This window comes from Pseudorca crassidens, chromosome 15 (assembly GCF_039906515.1).
Source record: "Pseudorca crassidens isolate mPseCra1 chromosome 15, mPseCra1.hap1, whole genome shotgun sequence".
Lineage (NCBI taxonomy): Eukaryota > Metazoa > Chordata > Mammalia > Artiodactyla > Delphinidae > Pseudorca > Pseudorca crassidens.
This window is the reverse complement of record NC_090310.1, coordinates 44,805,472-44,829,843: the sequence shown is the minus strand read 5'-3', so window position 1 is coordinate 44,829,843 and position 24,372 is coordinate 44,805,472. Positions and strand designations below refer to the sequence as shown.

General features: G+C 57.2%; 2 protein-coding genes across 8 annotated transcripts in view; one reads left to right on the top strand and one right to left on the bottom strand.

The window, feature by feature from the left end:
* Positions 1-10,204, top strand: part of ABHD12 (abhydrolase domain containing 12, lysophospholipase) — a 68,768-nt gene extending 58,564 nt beyond the window's left edge. For 5 of the 7 annotated variants that reach the window (XM_067707428.1, XM_067707429.1, XM_067707433.1 and 2 more), the window contains 9 exons: positions 446-476; positions 913-958; positions 3,023-3,152; positions 4,289-4,326; positions 4,663-4,742; positions 5,687-5,769; positions 7,399-7,477; positions 8,445-8,572; positions 9,527-10,204. In XM_067707428.1, coding sequence (XP_067563529.1) covers positions 446-476; positions 913-958; positions 3,023-3,152; positions 4,289-4,326; positions 4,663-4,742; positions 5,687-5,769; positions 7,399-7,477; positions 8,445-8,572; positions 9,527-9,845 — 934 coding nt within the window. In that variant the 3' untranslated portion in view covers positions 9,846-10,204. The remainder of the gene's footprint in view (positions 1-445; positions 477-912; positions 959-3,022; positions 3,153-4,288; positions 4,327-4,662; positions 4,743-5,686; positions 5,770-7,398; positions 7,478-8,444; positions 8,573-9,526) is intronic. The other 2 variants (XM_067707432.1, XM_067707434.1) reach the window with 1 other exon arrangement.
* A 2,019-nt stretch (positions 10,205-12,223) lies between these two features.
* PYGB (glycogen phosphorylase B) overlaps positions 12,224-24,372 on the bottom strand; it is a 53,618-nt gene continuing 41,469 nt past the window's right edge. Inside the window, exons 14-20 of the mRNA XM_067707427.1 lie at positions 23,671-23,818; positions 20,187-20,245; positions 18,313-18,454; positions 16,572-16,779; positions 15,889-16,023; positions 14,738-14,804; positions 12,224-13,648 (exon numbers count right to left, since the gene is read on the bottom strand). Coding sequence (XP_067563528.1) covers positions 13,496-13,648; positions 14,738-14,804; positions 15,889-16,023; positions 16,572-16,779; positions 18,313-18,454; positions 20,187-20,245; positions 23,671-23,818 — 912 coding nt within the window. The 3' untranslated portion in view covers positions 12,224-13,495. The remainder of the gene's footprint in view (positions 13,649-14,737; positions 14,805-15,888; positions 16,024-16,571; positions 16,780-18,312; positions 18,455-20,186; positions 20,246-23,670; positions 23,819-24,372) is intronic.

Sequence of the window (24,372 nt, the reverse complement as noted above, 5' to 3'; positions counted from 1 at the left end):
ACCACAAGGGGAGGGCGTGAATGGCCGAGGAGGAGAGTTCTGAGAGTTGGCTGTGGCTCTGTAGGTGAAAAGGCTGGGGCAGGAGGTGCCTGTGGCCTGTCCCCGTGGTGTTCATGGGTGGTCCTGGACACTGGGGAGCTGAGGGGCCCTTTGTGTCTTCTGGGGTTTGCACTGAAGGCTTGTATGGCCTACTCAAACCAAAGGTGAGGTAATAGTTAAGAAATATCCCCCAAATGCTCAGACTGTCCCTCGTTTGGCACCATAATGTGGAGGCAAGCTGGGAGCCATGTAGGTGCCCTGAGGAGGAGGTGACCTGTCCATCACCCTCCCGTGTAGATTTGGGGACCAGACACTAAGGGCCCAGATGCTACGGTGTTGATCCTGGGCCCCCTTTCTGAGAAGATGCACTAACAGCCATGCTTGTTTCCTTTCCCTGATGATCTAGAGGAGGCGACCACCGGGTGGAGCTTTACAAGGTAGGTGAGGACGGCACACAGTTTATGATGGACAGAGCGGTGCCCTTAGCTTATGACAGACAGAAGGGGCCACACGGTGGACAGCTGGATGGAGCAGTGCCCATGGGGTGTGACCCACACGGTCTGTGACAGATGGAGCGTTGCTTCCCTCCTGCTTCTGGCTGTTCTTTCCAGGACGCGTGAACAGAAGGGGGTCCCCCTAATAATTTTGAGTTAATACTCATTGTTGACTTTTTAACACTGCCTGTTATGGACGTCTCCCCATGGAATGCTTCCCATTTTGCTGCCTCTGGGGATAGTTTCCAAGATCGGGATGAATGGACTTTGTAGATCATATGCCAGAAATTGGCAAATTACATAAAGTCACTTGGAATTGCTTGGGTTTAGTGGGTTTAGTCAGAGCCATGTTGCCCAGGTGTTTGTTTTTCACTTCCAGGTGCTGAGTTCCCTTGGCTACCACGTGGTTACCTTTGACTACAGAGGTGAGGGCTCCGTACTTGCCCCGCTTCCTCCAGGTCGGTGTGGGATATGCAGGTGTTGCTCTGAGAGGCTCCTGTGCGGCTGGCAGCTCTGCCGTGACCTGTGGCAATTGTGAGCACGTGGAGGTGGTGGAGGGTCAGGGTCTTCGGAGGTGTGTCCTGCGTGCATCCGCCCCTGTAGGGTGCCTGGAACCCCAGCACACACCCTCTGTCAGCCACATTTTATAAGTAGAAAGTACTGTCTTCTCTTTATTGGACTCAGACTTTCCCCATAGCTGGACACGTTTCATGCTCAGCACAGCTGGTTTTGTTGATGTTATGGAGACAGGGAAGAGAGAGACTCATCTTCTCGCCCCTCAGTATTTCTTCTTTCTAGCCTCCCACAGTTTGATGCGTGAGGAAAATGCTTTGTGTTGTCAGGGAGCAGCTGTGTGGCAAGTGTGTGCCTTGGACAGTCCTTGGCGGGAGAGGTCAAAGGGCTAAAGGCCTCTTGTCCAGCTCACCCTGATTGGGGGTAAGGGGGTGGGGTCCACATCCGCAGACTCAGGAGCCGGTTGACATCACCTGGATGTGAACTTTGGAAGAGTTTCCTCTTGCTGCTGCAACAGGTTACCACAAACGTAAATGTCTCGAAACAGCACAGACTTACTATCTTGAAGTTCTGGAGGTCAGGAGTTCAAAATCTTTAGCCACTGGGATAAGTCAAGGTGTGGGCACGGCTGGAAGCTCCAGAGGAGAGTCAGGTTCCTGGCCTCTTCCAGCTTCTCCAGGCCACCCTCACTCCTTGCCTGTGGCCTGAGTCTGCATCACTCTGGCTCTGACTTCTGTCTCTCTTCTGATCATAAAGACCCTGTGATTACTTGGGGCTCACGCTGATCAGGATAATCTCCCATCCCAGGGTCTCCTGATTCGCAGCCTCTTTCCTTCTGCACCCTTCATTCCCCTTGCCGTGTAAGGTACCAGAGGCACAGGTTTCGGGGTTGGACATGAACATCTTTGGGGGCCATTATTCTGCCGACCATAGGGTGAGGGATGGTTCTTTTGTGGAAGAGTGTTCCATCAGGAGGAGGGTGTTGGGTTGGAGAAACTCTGAAATGAGGCCCATCCTTTCCTCCTGCTCCTGCTGCTGGAACCTCAGGGTAGTGAGAGGGGTGGCCTCTTCCTTGTTCGCCTCCTGGTTCTTGCAACAGAAATAAGATCCCATCTATCACTTCCTCTTTTCATTTCCCATTGAGTCTCTGCCTTTCTAAGCCGTACGAGAGTTTGTCCCTGTCTCTGTCTCTCTGTATCTCTCCCTGTCTCTTTGTCCCTGCCCCCACCAGTGCCCCAAGCCCTCACACTGGCCTTGTCCCTGACATTGGCTCCCTCCCTAATCTGGGTCTGGGATGCCCCGGGGAGGTGGCCTGTGGTGCCCCTGCCTCTGGGTTTTGCTTGTGTAGCAGGACTTGCTCTTTCTGAGCCTTGTGGTGCTTTCAGATCATTTGATGATGACTCACTGCTGAGCTGCTGGAAATGACAGTCACAACTTGACTTTTCTGAGAATCTGGAGGGAAGGTCCCTTGGGAGGTCAAGGTTTAGGGGCCGAGACAGTTGGCTTTCCTCTGTTAAGCAAACAGGATGCTAAAAGCCCCTTCCTTTCTGGGTCAGAGTTGCCCTGAGCCTGGAATCTGCCTGTCTGGGGGCCTCTCCACGCCTGTCCACAGCTGGGCCACAGCTGGGCCATGGAGTCAGGGCTGGGCTCAGGGGCCCCAGGGTGGACTGGACTCTCACTGGCTGAGCCTGTCAGTGCCTCATCCTGGTGCCAAGCCCCAGATGTTGGGGCCGGCAGGGGTCTGCGTGTCTGACCACCCCATCTGCTCATCGAGACTCAGATGAGGGCGGGTGGATGGCCGTTTGGGTTCAGAGGTTGTGACAGCTGAGGAGGTGGGAGAAGAAGAGCTGGCTTGGCCGAGACCTTGAGGCCCCAGACGTTCTGGGCCTCCTGCTGAGAAGCGGGAGGGGGCGGGCTTGCCCCTCGAGGTCCCCTGGGCTGCGTGTGACATCCTCCTCTTGCTGCTGCTTCCCCAGGTTGGGGTGACTCAGTGGGAACGCCGTCGGAGCGGGGCATGACGTACGACGCACTCCATGTTTTTGACTGGATCAAAGCGCGAAGTGGAGACAACCCTGTGTATATTTGGGGCCATTCCCTCGGCACCGGGTAAGAATTCCCCGCGTGGCCTTTGCAGGAGCAGGTCTTCACGGGCGACTGTCCAGCCCAGGCTCTCCTAGGGGCCCCGGTGTCCTCTGGGCCCTGTAGCACCATTAGTGCTGTGATGGGGGCAGGGGATGAAGCACCACAGCGACCACGAGGGGCTTGAGATACTTCAGCTCCTCAACCCAGGAAGTGACGGGAGGCACAACAGCAGTCGTGGAGGTGCCGTCCCCTCCGCAGGGAGGATGCAGACGCGCCTCAGTGGGACTGTGCCCTGAGGAGGTGGGTCCGAGCAGAGCGGGACAGGGCACTCGGGCTTCCCTTGGCCTGGCTGAGGACATATGTGCTGCCCAGCAAGCCCAGGAGCCGGGGCCTTGATTCTCTTTGCAAACAGTGGGCCCCTTAGCCCACGCTTGGCGTCGTCACCGGAGAACTTGGGGAGGCAGCAGTGGTGGTTCCCTTCCTCCATCTGCCAAGACAGGAAGCACTTCGATGTTCCACGTGAGCCGCCTGCATCGCTTCCACGGGCGTAGGGGCCAGTGTTTCTAAAGGAGCCCAAGACCAGCACCTGCTGTTTTTCTGCTGCCTTTCCTTTGGACGCGGTGGCTGCAGGCGGGTTGGGGCCGCAGGCTGGGCAGTGCCCGGGACAGGGCCTCCTGCCCTGCCCTCGCAGGGGGACTGAACCCTGGACAGGAGAGCAGGCCATCCTGCCCTGGGTGTCTGCATGGGACCCGCCCAGGTTGGTCCCGGGAAGGCAGGAGGCCCCCAGGCCTGGCAGACTGCAAGTGCTGCCGCCCCCAGGAGCTGTGCAGGCAGACTGCAGCCTTCTCCCTGCTGGCGGGGCGGCCCTGGGCCCTACTGTCCTCCTCCGTGTCCCGGCGGCACCCATACGGACCGGGTGTGAACTGGGGCGCCGCTGTGTGGCCTGAAGGGGCTGCTCCAGGTGAGGTGCATGCCTCGGGGACATGGAGGTGCCCTGTCAGAGGGGCTGGCTGATGGCTGGGGCATCTGTGCTCCCCCCGCCCAAAACCCCACTGGTCACTTCGCAGATCCCGGCTTCCTCGGTCACCTTTGAGTATTAGGAGGATCTCATCTGAAACAATTTTTGTCATAATTCAGCTGAACTTCTTTTTTCTTTCCAGAGTGGCCACAAACCTGGTGCGGCGCCTCTGTGAGCGAGGTAGGGGCTCGTGTGGGGTCACATGTCGTGGGGATGGCCCGGCTCCCGTGGGCGGGTGGAGCGTTGGGGAGCCGGCTGTGCTCCAGGCCCTGGGGCTTCTCGTGAAGTGGGTGGTGGTGGACGTGCCGTGCAGTGAGATGAGAGCAAGGCGCTGAGGTGGGGGCCTGAGCAGACCCTTGAGGGCCCACCCCCATTCCCCCGATCCGCCAGCGGCTGGCGGGGCCTCACCAGGGGCCGGGCTCCGCTGTCCTGTGGAGGGTGCGTGAATGGGGAGTGGAGGACTGTGTCTCACTGGGGTTTCTTGCTCACCTCCCAGTTCCCCGTTTGTTTATCTAGAGACACCTCCAGATGCCCTCATATTGGAATCTCCATTTACTAACATCCGCGAAGAAGCTAAGAGCCATCCATTCTCAGTGGCAAGTACAGATCTTATTAAAAATGGACTTATTTTTATAATGAAAATAATTGCTATAAAATATAAAAATGACTAAGTAAATAGATATAATAAATAAATTTAAATATCATAAAATTATTTAAATAGTCTAATGAATACAGACTTCATTAAAAGTTAATTCTCATTTAGTTCTGGTCACTGGCCTGACTACAGAGCCGCTCAGGATGTTTATAACTTCGTGCCAGGTAGAAGGATGGGGTCACAGCCAGGTTGCCTGAGGGTGGCTGTACCCATAGGAGGCCTTGCCCCCTGGCACGGTTTGCCCCCCGGCATTGCTTGCCCATGGGGCTCAGTGCAGGCTGAGGGCGCTGTCCTGGCTGCCTCCCCAGGAGTGGAGCTGGTGGGCACCCCAGGGAAGCCCTGGTGGGGATTACATGCTGTTGGGCCGTCACTGGCTGGATTCGAGGCCTTGGACCCTCCATTTACAGGCCAGGCCCAGAGGAGGGTCCTCTGTACCCTGTTGCTTCCTCTTCCTCCTCCCACTGCTTCCGTGTGTCCAGGGGAGCCATGTTGGCCCCACCCGACCTCATGCTGCTCCGTTGCAGACAGAAGAGTCCTTTGTTGGGTCTCCTTTGATGTTGCTCTTCTCCCGAGTCGCACGGACCCCATTCCTTGGGGGTGGCAGCCTGTTGTGTGTGGGAAGCCTGGTCTCCTAGTCTGAGGTGTGGGAGCCCTGTTTGCGGGCAGCCCCCCTGCAGCTGGTCTGGGGGCCTCTTGAGCAGGGAGTCTGAGGGCGGGGGTCAGGAAGGGCAGGGGCGCCCCCCCCCCCAGCTCCAGGGGGCCCACAGGTCAGCCTGCTCAGAAGCAGGAGTGACCCCCGGGCACACGGCACCTCTGTCTGGACCCTCAGCCCTGCGGGGGGTGTTTTAATTGATCCTCTGCTTGTTGTCTACATGTTGCCTCCAGATCTATCGATACTTCCCTGGGTTTGACTGGTTCTTCCTTGATCCCATCACAAGCAGTGGAATTCAGTTTGCAAATGATGAAAAGTGAGTACCATGGAAGAGAATTTAGAAAAACCCCAAGAACCCCCAGAATAAGTGTCTTGAGTCACGTTAACCAAGTAGGATAGGATTCTGAATACATAGGGATCTTTTCTAAGCAACACATCTCTGTAAAGGGAATGTCAGTTAGAGAAGGAGAACCAGGAATGTGGAAAGACTGTAGGATTAGATTAGAGTAGGAAGACAACATATTTTTGGGCCATAAAGCTGTTTTATTTGAAAATTATGTCAAAACCAGAACTCCTAAACAGGTATTAAAGCAGTAATAGTAACTGTTATTCAAAAAATGACTTTGCCTCAGCCACTGGTTTTGTGTTTGGTTATGGAAAGATGTTACGAAGTTTAATATTAAAAGTATTTCTCTGAGGTAAACCAGCAGTTACATGTTCTATTTAAGGACTGTTTCTTTGAACAATGTTCAGATTCTGCTGACATTATCTTTGTGATATCTTAATTTCATGGGGTTTAATTTCTTCAAAAAAAAGAAAAAGGAAAAATCCTTATCTGAATATGCAGTTAACATTTAAAAATCTACATTTTTCAAAGAAGAGTTATCTGAGTAGACTGGGTTCCCTCTAAAAATGACAACGATGAGAAAAGCCACCTTTGGCTGCCCCCCCGCTGAGCCTGTGTGAGTGCTGGTGGGCCGGCCGGCCCTCACCCACTGGAAGTCAGGAGCCCCAGCTTGGTGGGCAGGTCTGTTCCCAAATATTTGGTAAGGTGACAGCATGTGAGGGGGGCCTCCAGAGTCAGAGAAGCTACGAAGCAGCTTTGTGGGTGGAAGTCCAGAAAAGATGTCACCCGTCAAAGCGTGACTCGCACACCAGCAGCCCTCCACCCTGGGAGTGGAACGTGGTGGGCGGGTGAACTTGCGAGCCACTAGCGCGAGCCGCTAGCAGCAGTTGCAGACTGCCAGAGTTGGGCCTCTGAGGGGCGGTGCGCCCCCAGGCCTGGTCCTGCCAGGTGCCAGGCTTGCCCCGGGGCTGCCCTCGTGAAGTCCCCAGATCAGCATGGGATCTCCAACAACAGGTGTCTGCTGCGTCCAGCAGCTCCCCATGAGACCTCAATGAGGGGCGCCTAGGAGACCCCAGGCCCATCCAGTCCTTCTGTTAGGTGGTTTGCTGAAGAACAGGATCCTGTGAACCTGTTGAGAATGTTCATTTACTCGAAACTCTCAGGAGTGACCTTAAATGTCATTTACATGAAGGATGAATTAGAGGGTGGCTCTTTTGCCAACAGATGTCCAGTAAAGTTCATCTGAGTGAGTTTCCTGGCCCACCTAAATTACTTCGTTTGTAAATGTTGTTTTGTAACTTTTTAAGAATAGTTTACTAGCAAAAAAAATAATTTTTAATTTTCAGGAAATATTCAGGGACCCGATTTGGTGAATGAATTGATCTCTAGATTTGACTGACACCTGTCACCTAGAATAGATATTGTTGGAAACATCTAAGAAATCAACTGCTAGTTCTCTATTAAAATGCCCAGTTTGAGGCGTTCCACACCACGGTGAAGCGCTCTCTAAGTCAGGTCCCTGCTGTGGGCAGGGCTGGGAGCCCAGGAGACCCCAGCTCCTCCTGGGGGCCGGTCCAGCACCTTTCTCCCTCCCTGCAGCGTGAAGCATATCTCCTGCTCCCTGCTCATCCTGCACGCCGAGGACGACCCTGTCGTGCCCTTCCAGCTTGGCAGAAAGGTGGGTGTCCAGCGGGCGTCGGGCAAACTCATGTTCGGTCCAGGCTAGGCCAGGCGGGTGTGGAGGGTCCTGCTGCTGGCAGGGCCCCTTGTGAGGGAGAGGGCAGAGGAGGTTGGCAGCAGGGTCGGGGCAGGGCTGGACAGCTGATGCCGCCCCAGAAGGAAACGTGAAAATAAGCAAATGAAAATCTCCTGGGTCCCCCGAACAGGGGACTCAGTCAGGAGGGCTTGCCAGTTACTGGCTGGAGGGAAAGCACCCTTGATGACGAGGCTCCCCCAGTGGCTGGAATTGGTACAGAACTCTCACCTGTTCTCTTGCCTCTGGGATGGGACTGACGACAGAGGGTGCCACGTTGCCTCTGTGTCTGCTTTTGCTGTATTTGCTTTGCCTTTGCTGCCAGGAAGCCTGATTAAATTTGTAGGTGGGGGTAGGGTGGGAGAGAGCACTGTCTGGCCATGGCGCTGGCCTGCTAGAGGGCGCGACGCCCAGGCCACATCAGACCAGGCCTGAGGCAGGTGTGTGAGGGCCAGGTCCTTCCCTCCAGCTGGTTCGGGCACGTGAGGAGGGGGCTGAGGTGGCATAGGTCCTGAGCCACCTTGTTGGCGGGCCTTGACCCAGGCACACGGCAAAGTTTGAGGCACACAGCCCACCCAGCCCCAGGGACTGAGCCATCGGGGCTGCTCCTGGCACTCAGGCCACCACCGCATCCCGTAGCAGGTGGCTCTCTGTGGTGCTGCAGGCCCCTGAGGAAGGGCGGTCTGCAAGACAGGCGTGAGGATGGAGAGCGTCTTGAGTGGTGGCCCCGAGGGTCCCTGCTGTGGGCGAGGCAGGCTGCAGGGTGCTGTGCATGGGGGCCTTGGGCTGCTCTTTGGAGACAGTGGCCATGGGCTGCTCTCTGTTGCAGGGGGAGGCCAGTAGGCAGGTCACCCCCAGGCCCTGGGCGCTGACCCGCCTCTCCCTCCCCCAGCTCTACAACATTGCTGCACCGTCACGCAGCTTCCGAGACTTCAAGGTTCAATTCATCCCCTTCCACTCGGACCTTGGCTACAGGCACAAGTACATCTACAAGAGCCCTGAGCTTCCACGGATCCTGAGGTGAGGCGCTCTCCTCTCACCTGCGATGCCGTCCTGCGTGGCGATGGCTCAGGCGTGTGCGGCCGCAGCTGCAAAAGCCATTTCGGGGCCGAGTCACAGTGAGGGGTCAAGAGTGTCACCCCTCCCTCCTGGGCCGTCCCCACCGTCAGTAGGGCTGTGATCTCCCTGTGATGCAGGTCGTGCAGTGCAGACACCACAGCTGCTTTGGGTCAGGCCTCCATCCCTTCCCACAGGCCCGTCAGGTTGCTGCTCCTGTGCGTGGGGCACAGGGGGTGCAGGTCTGGGCCAGCTCCTCAAAAGCCCCAGCTGCTTCTGGAAGGGAGGCTGTGCCCCTGGCTGCACTGCGCTGGCTGAAATCCTGGGCCAGGACGTGGGCTGCCACCCCGGGCACCCATCTCGAGCTTGGGCGCAGAGCCTGAGGATGAGGGGTGCACTGGTGGCAAAGCAAAGGGTTTGGATGGACCAGGCACTCCCTGCCTCCCGCTGGAGGGTGCAGGCAGCCTGCACGTCCCGGCTGGGGGGCCTCTGCTGAGCCCGGGGTGCTGGAATCGGCCCTCGGTGAGGTGTGTGCCGAGTGGTTACACTTTGCCCTTGAGGTTCCAGGGGCGTTCCTTTGCAGTTTCTTGCCTCCCGGATGTGGGTTGCTGCGAGGGGACAGTAATGAGTATGGGTTTGCTCTGGGACTATGGTTTTTCCCCATAAAAGGAATACATTACATAAAATGTAGACCAGAGAATGGCTCCAACATCGGGGTGCAGTTAGTGACCCCATCCTTGCTCCTGTGTGTCAGGACTTAACTTGGGCACTGCCTTTGGCGCCCTGCTTGTTTAACTCACGGGGTTTTCTGAGCGGAAGTGTGGTCCTCCAGGCTCCTTTGCGGCCTCCCCAGGTGGGCTGTAGGAGGACCACAGGAGGTGGGGTCTCAGGTTTGGTCTCAAGAGGTTTGGCCGACAGGTTTCCTCCTCTGGTCCAGGGAATTCCTGGGGAAGTCGGAACCAGGGCGCCAGCACTGAGTGTTACTCGCCACCTGAAGGAGCATGAAGATGTCTGCCCTTGTCCCCCCCTTCCTCCGGCCAGCCCGGCACCCTGGAGATGTGCCTGGAGAGAGAACTCGGATGCCAGCGGGCCAGGCAGAGGAGGCCCTGGCAGACCTGAGGCGCCCGCCCCGGGTGGCTGGGAGCACAGGTTTCTGTGGACAGCGTGGGGGGCGGGCATGTGGCCCTCTCTCCCTCTTGCTGCCACTCAACCTGAGGTCTTGTTGGGAAGACAGTGACAGAACTTTCTGGCCATCGGCTAGTTGATCCCACACTTCCTGAGCTGGGCACCAGGAGCCTGGGGCAGGAGGCGTGGGGTCTTGGGACCACGTTGAGCTTTCTGGCACCACCCTCAAGAATGTGGGGAAACTTGGGTTCTTTCTGTCCCTTCCCAGAACGGACTCTAGTGGTTCCATCAGCCCCTCCTGCCCTGTGCACCCCGCTTGCCTTCCTTGGTGTCCCTGCCTCCCTGGGCGGCCCCACTGCTCCCAGCGGGGGAGGTGCCCGTGGTCTGCCTTCATCCGATTTCCACCCACCTGTCTACCTAACCTGGCCTTAGACGGAGCATTTATTTAAGAATAAAATCGTGGTGGTGGTCTGTCTGATTTCTCAGTGACGCCTCCAGCCCAGGCCCTACCCACAGTCCCAGGCCACTCTCAGGACCCGACCATATGGGAGGTGGTATTGGCCAAGGATCATGGGCCCTTCTTTCCCGCTTCCTTCCAGACACTGAGGCCCAGCACGGAGGGGCGTTATCTCTGGGGAAAGGAACGTTCACGGTGGGGAGGTGGAGATGGCTTTTCCAGGCGGAGCAGATGGCATTTTTCTAAAAACCAGGCCTACGCAGGTGACCTTCCCAGCCTTATAGTTAACAAGCTCGTTGAATGTTGCCGTGTCGATGGACAGGTGGTGGGGTTTAGGCTGCTGGAGTCCAGGGACTCTTCTGGCCCGCGAGCATTGCCCTGTTCACTCACTGGTGGTGGCGCTTCTGTTGTTTGGCTTTTTGCGAAACCAGCCTCCCCTGCACGTGCGCCGCTCCCAGCCAGCGCCTGCCAGCTGTCCTCTTCTCACCTCCCCGCTAAGTGCGCTCTCTCCCAGGAGAGGGTGTGTGGCTTAATAAGGGGGCTTCGAGCTGTGCAGCACAGGGTTTGTCCCAGGTCGGAGGACTTCAGCCCACCCGGGTCTCTCCTGATGGCAGGCCTTCCTCCCCTAGATCGTCAGGCTCTGGCACTTTCCAGTCTCAGCAGCGCAGAGATTCCCCAGGGTGGGGAGGGGCTTGTTTACCTGCCCCCCTTGTGGCCTGTTAGCAGCTATGCTCTGGCTGGAAGCCCAGAAGCAGGTCACACCCTCTTTCTGAAGCACCTTAGAGCTGCCCAACGTGATTCTTGTATCTGGAAAACCCATGTCTTTCTTAAACCAGGTTTGAAACGGAACAGACCTTCCTGAGGTCAGTTTGTCAGTTATCTTCTACTGGACGGGTTTGCTCTGCACTCCTGGTATCTAATTCAGGTGTGAGCACAGCCTGCAGGGCCCCACCCCGTCCCCCAGCTTCATGTCTCCTTGGATTTCCGTCAGAGCTGGGACACCCATCCCCACCTGACACCGTCTTCATGTAACTAAAGCACGAAGTGCCCGCCTGGCCAGGGCAGCCCCTTCGTGCTTTTCTCAGTCACTGAGGCTCCTGGAGGCCCTGCAGCTCAGAGCCACATCCCCAGCTCGTCTTGACCAACGAGGCCGTCTAGACCCGGCCTGCTCTGCCTGGGCTCAAGTCTGCATCTTGTTTTTCTTAAAATTTTGTCTATGTAAGTTGCCTCAGATTTTTTTTTGGGGGGGGGGGGGAATAAGGTAGGCTATAAAGTAAAAATACAAGCTGTTAGTGTTTTTACAGGTGTCTGACCGTTTGAAGATAAGGAAGCATAAGGGATCGTGGGGCTGGTAGCTGCCGCCCTTGTCAGCTGTCAGGTAATTAGTAATCAGGTCTACACATCTCTGCCTGGTGGCATCTCAGCTTATTACCTCGGTCTGAGCGACTAAGCTTACACTGTGGGTTAGAACTGACCCTTTAATGGGTCACAACAGTCGGTGGTCAGGAACAGCAAGAGATGTGCACAGCTGTGAACTGTGGTCGTCAGATGCATGTGTCCCAGGAGCTGCCCCAGACCTGAGACCAGGAATGTGCATCTCAGGTGCCCCCAACCAAGGGGCGGCTCGCACATCCCACCACCAGCAGGGGTCCACGGCGTTCTTGGGTACTTTGGGTAACAATAAGCCCCGAGTCACATCCCTCTGGGTTCTTGATTTAACCTGCAGCCATACAATTTGGGGTCGGGGTGGGGGGAGGAGTTTTGGTCCCCAGGGCGTTCCACTTCCCAGGACCAGGAGTGGGTGGCAAAAGATGGGTGCAAAAAACAGTACAATTCACACCAAAAATGCCAACACCCAGGAGACAGTTTTCCAAGTGGCTGGGTTTGACAGTTCAGGCACTCGTGGCTCTAAGCCCCACATGCAGCTGGGGGTGAGAGAACTTTCTGTTCTCAGTCCTGGAATGATGGACCATAATTTAGCCCGGCTGGGACATGGACTGCCCTGGGCACAAGAGTGACACACAGAGGCCAGATCAACTGAGCACAAGCAGGAAGGTTTAATCCGTTTCTCACACGAGGCAGTGACTGACAGACAGTGAGGGGCACAGTGATGGTTACACTCGGCCTAAGGGACGGGCAGCAGAGGGCGCTGGGGATGCAACCACAGACCCTCACGCCTCTGGTGACGTGAGCAGTCAGGATGGGGATGAGGGCAGGACCCTGTGCCACCCAGGTCCAGCATTTGAGGAGACAGCCTCCGGAAGCTTCCGCCCACAGCTCCTGCCTGCTCCCTGGCCCTGTCCTTTCCACCTGCTCACCCGCCCTCCCCAGCACCAGCCTGCTCTCTGGGCAGAATGGGAAGTGGGCTCCTCTCTGGGCCCACTCAGTCCTTTTCCAGACCAGGTAGTCATGCTGCTGGGAGGAGGGAGGCCGGCCTCCCGTGAGACCGGAAACGCACCCTCCTGGACTCGACGGGCACAGATCTGCAGCGGGGCTGGGTGTTCAGCTTCACCCAGCAGAGGTGGGGACCCCACCTGGGTCCCCAGGGCCAGGTGAGAACATCCCAGCATTGCCTCCCCAGGCACTAAACTTCAAAAGTGCTATTTTTAGTTGCTAAAACAAGGAAAGGCTTTAGCTAGTTTCATTTCCTTGTGAAAAATCTTATGAAAAAGCAAAACCAAACGAATTCTGCATCAGCCAGCCTTGTCCCAGCCAAAGCTCCCTAGACGCTGGACACAGGTGTTGTCCCCAGTGTCACTCTCAGTTGTCCTGGGGCCTCTTTATCTGATCAATCTGGAAACCCCGGGCTGGGTGCCCACACAGCAGCTATGAGGACATGGCCTAGCACAGTGGACCCTCCCTGCATGGCCAGGAGGCAGAGCTGGGGCCACACTGGACGAGGTGCTGCAGAAACATACACGGCCCCAGGCTTTACCACGGCTACCTGGCCGGACCCCAGAATCCAGAGGCTCAGAACTAAAAACGAGCTCACACAAGGCGTGTGCAAGGCTGCGGGGAGCCCAGCAGACAAGTCCACCTTCCCCCACCTCCACGGGACAGGTGGGCAGTGCAGCAGGCCAGCTGCCCTGCTCAGTGCTGTGGGCTCTGCTTGCCTGCAGGAAACGGGGGAGCATCTCACCTCAGCATCTTCCCCCAACCCAACCCAACCCCCGAAAGCCACCACCCGGATCCCCATGGCCGTCCCGGAAACAGCACTGAAAAAAGCAGGGTGCTGGCAAAGTGCTTGGAAATGGGCAGTCAGCAAGAAAACAAACGCCTCTGGTCCGGAGGGGGAGGGCAGAGGCCTAATCCCTGGGGAGGCTGGGGGGCGGGGTCTTCAGGGCAGAGGGCTCCACGCCCCAGATGTCCCGGGCGTACTCCGTGATGGTCCGGTCACTGGAGAACTTGCCCGAGCAAGCGATGTTCCTGATGACCTTTTTGGTCCACTCCTTGGGGTTCTGCAGAGGGAAGCGGTGCTCGGTGACCTCGGGCTGTTCCCAGATGCACTTAGACACTGGGCAGCCAACCAAGAGGTCACTGGGAAGGGGGCCCACCCACCAGGAAAGTTTCCAGATGACTAGACAGAGGTCCTGCTGGGGTGCGGCACACCCAATGCACAGACACCCCACCAGAGGAGTATGCGCCCCCAGACTGCAGCCAGCACCAGGAGGGGCCTCCCCGAAAGGAAAGCAAAGTTCCTCCCGGAGCCCGGAAGATCACTCGGTTTCTAGGCCCTCTCCTGTTCTGTCACAGGAGGGAACATCAGGGGCTGTTTCCTCGAGGGGGGTGGGTGGGTGGGAGGGATGAGACGTGGGCAACAACTCAGACACACAAACCCCTCAGGCCGTGTCCAAGAATCTGCTTGAACGACCTGGGCAATGAACCATCTGCCCCAACAACTGCACAGTCACGCCCCCATCGCCAGTGTCCCCTCCTGCTGCCATCCTTGGCTGGGTGCACAGGGTGGAACACCCTCCTTTCCCTCCCCAGGTTCAGGAGCTGAGTCTTCCCAGGAGACCCCACTGGACATGCACACTCTCTGTGGGCCACGCCAAGGCAGGGACACAGGGCCGCGGACTGGGGAGCTGGCTCCCGCAGCCCCACCTTAGAAACTCGGCTCCTTAGAGCTACAAGTCCTTGTTCTACTTGCTGTCAGATCTGTCACTTTTACAAGGAATCGTTCATCTTCTCATTTTAAGCACAGAAAGGTCTTCACTGCTCACAAGGCCCATCCCTCACCTCAGGCTCTCCTGATCACACCCACGTGGGCGGTCAGATGGCGGGCTAGGGTGTGCAGAGCCTCCAGAAGGAAACTCCTGCCCTGCTCACCTGCGCTCTGTGGCAGCTGCCCAGAGGCTGCAGGGGAAGGTGCGCTGGTGTGGACAGCAGCCTGGGCAGAGGGCCAGCCGAGTCAGTCCCTGAGCAGGAAATGAGGAAGCCCAACCTGCTCTGGGCCACTAGATGAACTGTGACCTCCTGGGAGTGGCCTGAGACAGCAGGACACAGCCACACCCTGCTGCTTCGCTGCCAGGGCCCAAGGACCTTACCTGGTACAGCTGGTCCACCCGGGCCTGGCACTCCACGTATGCCTCATAGTCCGCAAACACCTTGAACCTGAAATGGGAGACAAGAAGCTGGGCTGGGTGGGTGACGAGTGGGAGGTCAGGAAACGGGCCTGGCTGGCTGCGTCCTCATGCTCTGCAGGACAGGGGTGGCCACGGGGACTACTCTGTGAGCAACACTTCTGTCCTGGGGACGCTATTCTAGAAAAACTTTATTTTAACCCAGTGTTCTTTAAAGAACTTGTGCACGTGGGTCAGAGCTGCACAGGCTGAGGCCTCCCTCCAATTTCACCTCCAGGGGAAGGGCACAGGGTGACCACAGGCTCCATCACCATCTGTTCTCAGATCTCACGGGCTGAGAACTGGTGGTGCAGGATTTATGGACACAGAAACACGTTTTGTTTACGATTGAGTCAGAAACACAATTCATGAAACTGTAAAGTCCCTCCTTGATCACAGACCTCAGCAGGGCCAAGCTCCCAGCCCCGGGCGTGTGTGGAGTTACGATCGATTGGGTCTAACAGAAGCCAGCTGACAGCATTCATCAAAAAGTGACAGACTAAACCAAAGGAACTGCAAGTGGGATAGAGGTCGATTCTCAGCCTTTGACAGACTCAGCTTCTACCACCTGGGTGGAGAAGAGGCCTGTCGTCAGAGGAGAGAGCACTTGCCGACCTGTAACAAGTGCTGTGCAAAGCTGTGCCCCGGGGAGCAGAACCCCGTGTCAACGGCCTCGTCATAAAACACTAACCATGTGGTAACTCACGGCCTCACAAGCTCATTCCACCTGAACCACTCTTGGGCTCCCCATTAAACCCAGGCTCCCTCTGCCCCGAGGAAGTCGCCTCCAACCCGCCCAGGCGACGCTTGTCACTCCCGTCCAAGGAGGTCAGCTGGTGCCGGGGGCCTGGGGCTCCGCTCGGCAGCTGGCAATCCCACCACCAGGCCCCCAGGCTCGCTGAGCACCGTCAGAAGCCCCACAAACCCTGGCCCCTGGGTGCAGCCGAGCCTCTGGCTGTGGGCTGAGGTGAGGGTGAGCCTCACCGAGGCCCAGGCTTGGCCCCAAACAACGTGCAGTTTTCAGCCTGCCAGGGGACCCTTTGACCCATCGGTGAGGCACGAGGGGCCTGTCTCACCTGTCATGGTTCAGCAGCATGTCGACGACGCCCTTGAAACAGTCGGGCTCCCTGGGGGAGAAGAAGCCGCTGCTGATCTGGTCCACGGCCTGCCGCAGCTCGGGCAGGGAGTCGTAGTACTCCCGGGCGTTGTACCTGTGGGGAGATGGCAGCCTCGTGGGCACACGCTGGGGCCGTTTGTGCCTCAGGCCCACGACAGCCAGGTGGGGTTGGCAACCGCAGGCACTGGGAGGTGGACGTGGGCCGTGAGCACATCAATTCCACCTCCTCCTTTTACTGTTACAGACACGTGGTTGCTAGAGGACGTACAGGTCACATGCAGTCCTCCGAGAGAGGATGCTCAAGCAGCCCCGCCCCCGCCCCCAGTGCCAGGATGTTGCAGAAGAAAATGACATGTGAAACCAAGCTGGAGAGACACCCTGCGACCATTAGGGAGTCTGGGGAGAGGGAGGCGTGTGGCAGACATGGGACAGGGCCGAAAGGGCCAGCGCTCACAGGCTGACAAGGTTCCGACTGTTTGGGTTCAGCAGCTGGTGCCTGAGGCCTCAACAACTCCCCTGAGGGATTTTAGGCAACTAGGCAACTTCAGTTGCACAGAATTAGGCCGGGCTGGGACCCCTCACAGTATCCAAGGGTGTGAAAAACAAGTAGAGGAGATCTGAGGTCTTGAGAGGGACACACACCCTTTCCGGTCCAGGGCTTCCACGTCCTCCACCCGCAAGCCAAAGATGAAGAGGTTCTCGGCCCCAGCTTCCTCAGCCATCTCCACGTTGGCTCCGTCCATGGTGCCGATGGTGAGGGCCCCATTGAGCATAAACTTCATGTTGCCTGTGCCCGAGGCCTCGGTGCCCGCGGTGGAGATCTGCTGTGACAGGTCGGCGGCGGGGATCACTGCAAGGCGGCGAGAGCAAGACCCGTCAGCCATGAACCGCTCAACACGAGAGCAATGGGAACAGCACAGCAACACCATGCACTGACCACACCACCTGTACGGCTCCCTTTTTTGACCCAGGGCACCCTGAGGCAGAGGATCCACAGTGGAAACGCCTGAGAAGCCCTGCAGGTGGCAAAGGACCTTTGTTCTGGAACCTTCCGCGGACCAGGGCCAAATCAAAGCCTGGTGTTGTCATCATTCCCTTGTATCCTGACATCACTGCTGTCTTATTCGATCAGCCCCGCAGACTCCTTAAATGGCTTACAGAGGAATCCGACTCACAGCACCAAAGGACTGGGGACAGCGGGGGGACAATCTTCTTGTGGCCACACGCACCGAAGTCACTCTGTGCCGTTTACAGACTGGCATAGTGGCCAAGACACAACCCCATCCATGGCCCTGCAGCTTCTCCCAAGTGTGGGTTCCCTGCGTGAGTTTCTCCATGTGGCAGCAGGAACGCAGCCTCCGTCCTGCCTGCCTTGGCATCCCTGCTCCCACGTCCTCAGCTCGTTCTCAGAGCTAATGCTGCTTCCCTAACCCAGCTGAAGGGCACTCGGGGTCAGCCAAGACCAGAGCCCAGCCCCTTCTTCAAGGTCAAGTCCAGGTGCCAGGATAGAGACACAGGCACCCCCGGCCCCTCAGGCAGAGGGACATGGGCAGACGGGATGGTGGACACGTTACCACAGCCAGTCCAAGAGCTGGGGGAGGGTGTGGGAGCCAACTCCAGGCTGGCTGTCCCCAAGGTCAGTTCTAAGGAAGCGCAGGAACTGGCCTGGGAGTGCCAGGCAGCGGCCGTAAGTTGCTTTAGAAGCTCAGTGAAACACTAACCCCAACCCAACCCCCGAGCCACACATGGTCCATGGCAGTGGCGGGACCACAGGGATGGTCCTGATCCGCCCGCAACGGAGGAGGAGGGAGTGCGTGAGCCTGCCCTTCACTCAACGCCTGGAGGGCAGCGCACAGTCTCATGGATCAGAGGGGCTGCTACTCGGGCCACAAGTCCAGGCTCAGGTTTCCCAGCACTTCCTGCCAGGTCTCCGGAAGTGGCTGGCTTAGAAGGGCCTGTCCAGCTCAGGACAGCTATGCTCCGAGGCACATCTGGCCACAGGCCCTTCTCCAGATGGCAACACACACCCAGTACCCCCAAAGTGGAGTGGCCCCAGGCTAAACCCTCCCGGGGCAGGTGCAGGACGCCAGGCCAGAGTGGACAGGTGGGGATGAGCAGAAGCACCCTCTGGGGGATGGGGAGGGCCAGCAAGAGGGAGCCCCGGGGCAGAGGAACGAGGAGGGGGAGCAGTGGGAAGTTCAGAGACCAAGGATGTGTGAGACCGAGGACGACTCGGTGGCAGCAGGGCTCCCCCAGAGCCAGGCCAGGGGGTGGGGGGCCCTCTGGCTGGGCAGCCTGGTGTTGGGGCTGTTAATCCGTCTGAAAGCAAGACAGGCCCTGACCATAGAGGACCACTGGCTGCGCCCAGGTAGGGCAGGCTCACCTTTCTCGGCCAAGGACACTCTGTAGTTCTCCAGGAAGATCACTTTGAGCCTGTCGCCCACAACCGGATCGTGGTTGACGACGTCGCCGATGGACGTGACCAGCTTGATGATCATCTTGGCCATGTGGTAGCCGGGCGCCGCCTGGAAAGGGGGAGGGGCGCTCAGCAGACACCCTGTGCTCAGGGGCACGGCAGGGTCGCCGGAGCCCGGGCTGCACACGCCCAGCCGAGTGGCTCTGCCAGCGGGGGGGTCCCACGGCAGGGGAGGGGTGGGCTGAGGCCACGGCATCCCTGCGTGTCCTGCCCTCAACCTGGCAGACGGACCCACAGAGCGCGGCGCCCCACCCGCTTCCTCGGCTTCAACCGAGCGCCTCTCATGACGGCACCTCACCCACGTGCACAAATCTGTCAACCTCAAGCTTGGTTTTCTGATTCTAGCTGGTTTTTTCAAAAATGAAGAGAGGGAACAAGGACCTCTGAGAACTGACTACCGACTTATAGGAAACGCAGGGAACCAAGGAAAGTACTGGGAGATACCAGAGGGACGTGGTTTGGGGAAGACACACAACCCGATTTCTGTAACAAATTGCAGGGGAAAAAAAGAGGGGGACGTGGAGAAAAACCTACAGATGAAGAGATTTAAGAGACACAGCCGCCCGTCACCATGTGAGAACCTTGCTGGGTCCTGATTCAAACAAGCTCAAGGTATTTGTAGCTGTCACAAGACCGCTGCGTGTGGCCCTGGCTGGATATTTAATGATGTGGAGGAATTCTTGTCAAGTGTTTTAGGTGTGATGGTGGCGCTGTGTGGTTTTGCAGGAAAACATCACTGTGAAGACAACTGATTAAGTTCTTAGGGTTGAAGTGTTATAATGTCTGTAATCCATCTACTATGAAATGGTTCAGCAAAAGTCTGGGGGACAGGTTTGTGGATGTTCTACACTTCTTTTTTTCTTTTTAAAAATGTTAATTTTTAAAAAATTAACATTTTTTAACTTTTTGAAAGTCCACATCTCTAAAATGCATACAGAAATACTGACAAAACAGCATGCTGGGGTGGGGTGGTGGTGGAATGAATTGGGAGATTGGGATTGACATATATACACTAATATGTATGAAATAGATTAAAAAAAAAAGAAAAGAAAAAGAACCCCAGCATGCTGTCCGGAGTCTGCTTTAGAAACATCAGGAGTCGGGGGGCCGGCGGACGGTGGCAGAGACAGAACAAGACGGGCCTGCCTGTGAGGTGCCTCCACCTTCATATGTGCTCAAGTGAGAGGCGAGGACAGTCCTGGGCCCACCTGCAGCCCCCGTGAAGCAGCTGTGCCCAGGCTTCTGGGAAAAGTGGCAGAGGGTGGGGACGCGGGCCCTAGAGCGCGGAGCCGGGTGATGGGACCCACTGATGCCTGCCGGCGATACGCTGGGACTCTGAGATCCCACGTCCAAAAGCACATGTAAATAAAACGAATAAGGCCAGGCTGAGCCGAGAGCAGGTGCACGTCTGGCTGACGAAGCAGCCAGCGACTCACGCCTACTTGGCGCACCAGTGCAGGGGAGGCGTGGAAATCCGGCAGTTACAAGAGAAATGGCGCTGCCCCATGAGAGCCCAGTAGAGACTGGCCCTTGGGGCTGGGGACCCCACTCCCCTGGGCCGGGCAGGCAGGGGCCCCATGCAGCTCCCTCCTGTGGCTGAGCTGATGGAGTCTGACCTGGCCCAGAGGCACACCTGGGGCCAGGACCTCTGGGCTGTGTGTGCAGGTTGGCGCCCAGCCACCCGCAGCATCCAGCCCCGATGCAGAGACGCTGCTGAAAAGCACGGTGGTTTGTGCATCCCCGACCAACGCCAAGCAGGAACCAAGAAGACGTCCCCTCACCTTGCCCCCGATCATGACGGTCCTGGGCACAAAGGCCTGGGCTGGGTCCTTCTTTATTCCTGCAGGACAAACAAAAAGAGAGCCACGTGAAGCCCCTGGAGCCAGACATGCCTGAGCCCTGGGACAGGCCTCAGTGACAGTGTCTTCAGAGGCCAGCCCGACACAGGTGCTGCACTGCCAGGAGCTCCCGCTTACAGAATTCTACACTTGGTCCAGGTTGGTTTGGAAGGCCAGCCAGGAGCAGACTCTTCCAGAAAGTTCAGTGGAAAAGCTGTGCCTTTGTGTCCAGAACAGCCCAACACAGGAGCTTCTCTGGGTCTGGTCACCAGGACTGAAGGCCCTTGCATGTGATGGGTACTCAAAAATGGGGTGACCTTGGGATGGTGATGATTCACCGTCAGCCTGCGGGAGGTGTCAGTGAGACCCCAAGCCCCCTCCGTCACTGGGACAGAGGCTAAGAAGCCCCCCAGACCTTTTCTGTACAGGAGCAGACAGCTCACCTCCAGCCCCAGCAGAATGAGATGTCCTCACCAGGCCACTGGTTTCCAGATTTCAGCTGGGGGGTGGGGGCAGGGAGTGTCTACAGAAGTGACAGGCTGCCCTAGACGGCTTTCACCAGAGTCAGGAATCGGCCGCAAGGTTTACAGGAGCCACTAAAGGGTCGCGGCTGATCTGTAACCTCTGTCTTCAGGTTCTAGTAGGAATATGACCGTCCCTTAGTTCTGAATCTTCCCGCTTCCAGATTGTGGACAGAGTAACAAAGAGAACAGGAAAAAAATAAAGCCAAAACCCCACAAACTACATTTTTACTAAAACTAGTAAAGAAGAAAAATACGCTAACTCCAGATCATTGGGCAAGTCCTCCTGGGTCATGGGATGGGTGGGAGACAGGGCTGTGAACTCAGGGTCTCAGGAACCCCAGCCTCCCGGGGGCTGTGAGCGGGGGAAGCGGAGGCAGGAAAGAGCCCCAGGGGGCCGGGCGGGCAGACCCTGTCGGCACCCCTCCTACAGAGAAACCTTGGAAAGGGGGTCTGGACATCCTTGTGGACAGAGGCCCACAGGGCCATGACGCCTCCTGAGCCAGCCTTGACTTGGAGCCCCAGAGAGGCATCACAAGCTGGGGAGGCCTGAGGCTGCCTTGAGCTCACGAGGCCCCGGCCAGCTCCTCAGACACGAGTGACCAACCCGAACACACAGCTTTGCCACAGACAAGGGCAGTGGAAGCAGCCTCCCTGTGAGTCTCCAACCTGTGAGACTGTCGACGCAGATGGGAGACCATAGCGCCGAAACGCAAGACCCCGGGAGAAGGCAGAACACAGGCGACAAGGCAGAACTGCCCCACAGAGTGCAGCCCGATCACAGAAGCCAGGAGGGCGGGGAGACGTGCAGAAAACACAGTAGACACACAGAGTGCGGAAGCGGGACCAGCAGACAACATGGAACAGAAAAGGAGGGAGAGCTATCAACAGGCAAAAAGAAGGTGGTGGAAGAAACCAACCACACACGTCACTGGAACCCAGGAGAAGAAAGCCAAACACATGTTTTAATGTATTTCAAGAAAACTTCCTATAGATGATATAAGATATCAACCACCATCCTCAGAGTGCCCAAGCATCAGGAAAATTGACCCACAACAGCCGGCACCCAAGACACAGCCGAGTGGAATGAGCACAAGAGAGCAGCTCACTCCAGACCCACCCTCCAGATGGCGCTGCTCAAGGAAAGAACGGGAGACTGAGAACATCGCTTCAGCGGAACCACCCTTCCCGCAAGTGGCCACAGACTACTGTGGACATGGAAGACCTCGGGGCACAGGAGCTGGGCAGAAGGGCGACCGGACGGCCCTGTAAAAGGACTGGGCGTCTCATCGCAGACGGAAACCCAGGTCAGATCGAGGCGAGGATGGCAGAGCAGCACCACGTTGTGCGCTCATACACGCAGGTGGACGAGAGGGTGGGGGGCGGGTGACACGTGCCCTGATGGCCCCATCGGAATGCCGCAGGCGCCCCGGACGCTCACAGCCGAGCAGAAGCAGCACCCTGGGCAGCAGGAAGGCACCGGTCACAAGAGGTGACGGGAGGAAGGGCAGGCCACCCAGTGACTGGCCCTGCCGCTCACGGGCAGGGGATTCGGGGACGCCGCCCGGGAAACGACGAAGAAAATGCAGAAAAATCACAACTGCAGAAGAAAACCACAGCAAAGAGCACAAAACAAAGTCTCCGTAAACTGCCGTTTCTGGCCCGGGAGGCGCGCCCTTCCGCTAAACGCACAGGAGGGCCCTCACCTGGGCCTTTTCTGAGAGTCGGGTCAGAACCATTCAACCCAAACTAGCATCCGTCCTGTCACTTCACTGTCTCACGAGCGAGCGGATCCCTCAAGACGGAGTCTCCCTCACTGGCAACTGGAGAGCTGATGTTCTCGAGGGGAGCTCTGTGTCTTGGAAAGTATTTGGTTCCTTTATTTTCAAAATTAGTATTTGCTTTACTACATTACAAGATCTTAAGAACCACGTTTTGGGCTTCCCTTGTGGCACAGTGGTTAAGAATCCACCTGCCAATGCAGGGGACACAGTTCGAGCCCTGGTCCGGGAAGATCCCACATGCTGCGGAGCAACTAAGCCCATGCACCACAACTACTGAGCTCACGTGCCACAACTAACTGAAGCTGGTACACCTAGAGCCCATGCTCCGCAACAAGAGAAGCCACCATAATGAGAAGCCCGCGCACCACAACGAAGACCCAACGCGGCCAAAAATAAATAAATTAAATAAAGAACTTTAAAAAAAAAAAAAAACAGATTTTTCCTTGAGGCTTTATTATCTTATTTATAGAAGTAGCAAATGTTCATAGTTACTTTTAGGTGGGTCTTTTTTTTTTTTTTTCGATATGCGGGCCTCTCACTGTTGTGGCCTCTCCCGTTGCGGAGCACAGACTCCAGACGAGCAGGCTCAGCGGCCATGGCTCACGTGCCCAGCTGCTCCGCGGCTTGTGGGATCTTCCCGGACCGGGGCATGAACCCGTGTCCCCTGAACCCGAGTCCGGCAGGCGGACTCTCAACCACACGCCACCAGGGAAGCCCTTAGGTGGGTCTTTGATTCACACGTGCTTCAAGATCAAATGCCACTTAAATAGTTTAAGGTGTATAGATGTAACATACTATTTCATCTTCTATGAGTATACTTCAAATGCCTCACCTGCTAAGTATAATCTCTCCAAATAACTTAAGAGGAGTCTAATAACGATAATGACTAAGTATGAAAGAAATGCTATACCAGACCTAAAACCCAGCCTCTGGAGGAGGTGCAGCCCCTGGGCCTCGAGCTCCCCAACCTCTGAGCTCACGTCTCACTCCTTGTAGCTGCTCTGTTCTGAACACAGAAAACCAGAAGGTGCCACTCAAAATGAATATGCCACGTCCGCCCCAGTGGCCACGTGAGAAAAAGGCCCGGTGGAAGGGGGGTGGGGCGCAGGGCAGAGCACTCACGGTTGTACAGGGTGACCACGTGCAGGCAGTTGAGCAGCTGCCGCTTGTACTCGTGGATCCTCTTCACGTGCACGTCAAACATGGACGAGGGGTTGACCTTCACCCCGTACTCCTTCTCCAGGAAGGCAGAGAACTTCACCTTGTTTTCCTGGGAGAACAGAGGTAAAGATGGTGGGATGTTCACAGGGCCGAGCCCCCAGGGCTGGTGTCAGACACGCAGCAGGGAGGGGATGCCCAGGACGCACTGCCACCCCAGGGGAGACACAGAGGGACACAGGTGGTCACCGGAGCCTGGTGGGCAGAAGGGGAAGCGTGATCCTGAAAGTGGATCCGCACGAGAGCGTGGAGAGAAACAGGAAAGTAGATGTGCAAACCCAGGGAAAGGAGCAAAGGATGAGAAAGCAGAAAATGGAGACAAGGAGACCTGGGGTGGGGGGCGAGACTCCAAAATGAAGACTACTTCTGGGCCCCCGAGGCCAGGCTGTTGGCACAGTGGAGGGTCAGTCTCGGTCTTCAAAGGCCGCCCAGTGGGCCAGGCCGCCTGGTGGTGAGGTGGCCACAGGGAGGCCCAGGTGTGCGGACAGCATGTCAAGTGCAGATGCGAGACCTGCATCGATTCCCACTGCTTCCCTCCAGACGAGCTCTCCTCCGGACCTGGGGCGGCGGTGCGCTCAGGGTTCAGCGGGGCCCCCTCTGCAAGGC